At 46.8% G+C, this 3,649-nt stretch overlaps 1 protein-coding gene across 1 annotated transcript; it reads left to right on the forward strand.

Annotated features, from left to right (window-relative positions):
* The first annotated feature begins 207 nt into the window (after positions 1-207).
* On the forward strand, positions 208-3,373 carry LOC109466810 (carboxypeptidase N subunit 2-like). The gene is made up of 3 exons (XM_019764649.1): positions 208-394; positions 1,034-1,946; positions 2,260-3,373. Exons 1-3 carry the CDS (start codon positions 208-210, stop codon positions 3,341-3,343), a joined length of 2,184 nt encoding a protein of 727 aa, XP_019620208.1. The 3' UTR covers positions 3,344-3,373.
* The last annotated feature ends 276 nt before the right edge of the window (positions 3,374-3,649 follow it).

Here is a 3,649-nt window from a genome sequence, read left to right on the forward strand (position 1 = left end):
GTTGCTTTAAGCAACCATTACCAGACTTACCTGGTATTTACCAGCATTGGTAAATCCCTCTTTTCATGCAGTGATCCTGTCCTGTGTTTATACTCTGTGTTGGGGCAGTTGATATAACTTGAGTGTGCCGTAATGTTGGCATATAAAAAAAAGTTTAACAGGTACACTGACGGACATGTATCGCTTCCCTAGCTCGTGTGTACCACGATGAAGCTGTATCAGACCCTGCCTGTACTGTGCCTGGTCGCGGCTGTCGCCCGGGGTTCGCTCTGTCCTGAGTACTGTGACTGTTATCCTGGGGAGAACAACACCAGCACCATCGTCACATGCCGCGGGGGGAACATCACCAGAGTCCCCACCGACTTCCCAGCTAACACAACGTACCTGGACATAGGTATGCATGTATACATGGGAAAATGTATATAATGTTTGTAATCTCCAAGCAGATCATACGGTGGCAAGGCAGTATCCATTGGCCAGGGGAGTGTCCCCATGGTCAATGAATACTGCCTTGCCACCGTATGATCTGCTTGGAGATTAGATGTTTGTTCACCACTGACGCATTCAATACCAGACACAGGAGATTATGCTAGCCATTTATCAACAGACTGCACAGCATAAAAACAGGATTATGCAAGGTCTTTTGTAGTCTGATTGTCAATTCAAACATTTTTGTTCTTAAAAATGCTGTATGTATCAATTGTTGTATGTATATCATCATGAAATCAAAGTTCATCTGTGTTGGTAGTTACATGATTACATCTATTTCGTACTGGGCCAAACCACAGGTAAGCTAGCGACATTATAGAGCGGGCGAATACTACGGTGGATGGCACCCAGGTTACCCATATGGGGCATCCCGCCCAGGATGTACATGTTTAAAGTCAAAACTTTTGTTTCAACACAAGACACTGTTCTCAATTAGAGCTTTCGAGAACAATTCCTTGTGTTGGAACAAAAGTTTTAAATTGAAGCACAGTTTCCTTGTGTATCTCAATACCCTGATGTCTGACCTTTTTTTGCATCGTTTCAGAATTCACGAACATCACAAAGTTGCAAGAAGGTGATTTCCGTCGTCTGCCTGTGCTGACGTCCCTACGCATATTTTGGAACGTGCAACTGACGAAGTTGGACGTGGAGACGTTTTCTGTTGTGCCCACCCTCACCGACCTCAGTATCTCCAACTGCTCTTTCTCCAAGTTCCCTTCTGGCATGCTGAAGGGGCTGGAACACCTCCAGACGTTTGACGGTGGGCACAACCTCCTAGAAATGGTTCGGTCTGGACTGTTCAGTCATCATCCTACTCTCGAAATGATCAACATTTGGCAGAACAACATTTCTCACCTCGAGCCTGGAGCTTTCGCGGGCATGCCCCGTTTGAAAAGCATACTGCTAATGAACAACATGCTCACCTCTGTTTCTGAAACAGCGTTTTCTGGTTCCCCCAATATCCAGTCATTGACTTTCAGCTTCAATACCATCAGCAGGATAGACAAAGATGCATTTGTAGGGTTGAATCGACTTCAGTCTGTGGATCTGCAGCAAAATATGCTCACCAATATTGACGGCGTATTCGGGGAGTTGCCCGATTTGAAGGCGCTCACGCTCACCAACAACGTTAACCTTCTGGACTCTATCCACAACGCAACATTCGGCAGTCTCCCGTCCCTTGCAAACCTGTTCCTTGACAAGAATAAAATCTCTGTGGTGGAGAAGGGAGTCCTTAGTCACCTGAAAAGTCTCCAACAGCTAAATCTCGGCTACAACGAGATTGTAGACATCTCGCTCACAGGACTTACCTCTCTGACAGAACTTTACGTTCAGGACAACCGTCTCAGCAGTTTTCCCTCCAACATGGCAGACGCAGCCCAACTACAGGTACTGGAACTGGAGAACAACCCTGTTGAAGAACCCCTGCATGCCGGACAGTTCTCTGATCTTACCAGGTTCGTTTTTTACATATCCTGCTTATGTAGGAAGGACATATCATGGCTGAAATGGGGAGGGGCCACTGGCTTACAATGTGTCAATAATTAAAATGTATAATGCTGATACATGTACATGTTTTTGTTTCATATCTGAACGATCTCTAGAACAGGAATGTTACTCAAGCTGTCATTCTCATTTCACCATGTGTAAAAATCATTTACTTTCCTTAAGTCTCTTTGTGCACCACGGCTACTTTTGAAAACTCAAGACCTGGTTTTCACGACCAGATCTTGTATTATATTAATTTCCCTCTTTTATCATGATATCTAGGTTGCGTCGACTTACCCTGGACAACGTCACGAGTCTACAGTCAGCCGGGACACTGGACCCTCGGGCGTTTTGCGGATTGGACCACCTGTACCTTCTCTCTCTCAGATACAACCAACTGGTCAGTCTGTCCCCAGATACCTTCACGTGCGTTCCGCAGTTGACGCACTTGTACCTCGATCATAATAACATCACGGAACTAAAGCTTGGAACTTTCAAAGCTTTAACCAAGCTGACTGACTTGTATCTGTCGTACAACCAGTTGAGCCGTATCTCGCCTGGTACTTTTGATGGCCTGGTGAAACTTTTCTTTCTGGCACTTGGAGGAAACAACTTCACCAACATCTTACACGTGGCTCCGGCGCTAGCGGGCTTACCTTGCCTGGATATACCTGCCCTGGACGACAACGCTTTGGTGTACGTTGGACCAAACTCTTTTCCTGACAACATGGCAATAGATCTTCTGAATCTGTCAGGCAACAAGATTCGCATCATAGAGGAAGGCGCTTTCACCGCGCGAGCTTTCCCAAACATGACCAGAGTGTGGTTGGACGAAGGCAATCCGCTGCATTTCCTGCCAGAGAAGATTGTAGACGGGCTTCCGAAGTTTCTAACTTTGACCGTGGGCGACGATCCGTTCAACTGCGACTGTCAACTGAAAGGCTTCGCCACATGGCTTCGCAACCAGGTCAACCCACCTAACGCTTACCTGGTCTGCAGTAGCCCGGCCCACTTGAAGGGAAAGTATCTCAAAGACGTCGCCTTGGAAGACATGACCTGTAACTGCGATCACGAAGAGGCTCCGTCCATTGACACAAGCGGTAGCGACAACTACACCGACGAAGGGCAGGCAGCCATCTTGAACTGTAACATCTCAGGCTGTCCCGAAGCCGAGTTTTTCTGGACCACGCCCACGGGAGCGATGCTGGCGGTAGGGTCAGGGTTTCCCAGGTTGGAGGTTCAGGCAAACGGCTCGCTGGTGTTGGACGATGCCAGACCGGAGGACACAGGAGCGTACTCTTGTACTGCCGTTAACTACCGTGGGAAGGACAGCAAGGAGGTATTTCTCAGAGTGGGTGGTGGATAGTAGAAGATAGTGTTTATTGGTTTATTTGTATCAACAAGAACATGACTGGCAGCCGCGGGACGTTCAAGGCTGAATTTCGATGCTCTTTACAATAACATAAATCATTCATAGTAGGGCCATTAATACAAGTCGCAATCACGTCTGAATCGACAGATTAAACACTTTGGATCAGTGAATTAAAATGTCTACAATAATACCTAACAATTATACCTAACACACCTAAAATAATAATACCTAATTAGAGAGTCAGGGCGGAGGACACGGGCGTACTCTTGTACTGCCGTCAACTACCGTGGGAAGGACATC

The sequence above is a fragment of the Branchiostoma belcheri genome, unplaced genomic scaffold (genome assembly GCF_001625305.1).
Source record: "Branchiostoma belcheri isolate BF01 breed outbred unplaced genomic scaffold, Haploidv18h27 scaffold17, whole genome shotgun sequence".
Lineage (NCBI taxonomy): Eukaryota > Metazoa > Chordata > Leptocardii > Amphioxiformes > Branchiostomatidae > Branchiostoma > Branchiostoma belcheri.

Excerpts from the sequence above, each read along its gene's own strand:
- LOC109466810 (XM_019764649.1), top strand. The coding sequence starts at position 208 with ATGAAGCTGTATCAGACCCTGCCTGTACTGTGCCTGGTCGCGGCTGTC. Across the intron at positions 395-1,033 it reads CACAACGTACCTGGACATAG|AATTCACGAACATCACAAAG; the intron begins GTATGCATGTAT and ends GCATCGTTTCAG. Across the intron at positions 1,947-2,259 it reads CAGTTCTCTGATCTTACCAG|GTTGCGTCGACTTACCCTGG; the intron begins GTTCGTTTTTTA and ends CATGATATCTAG.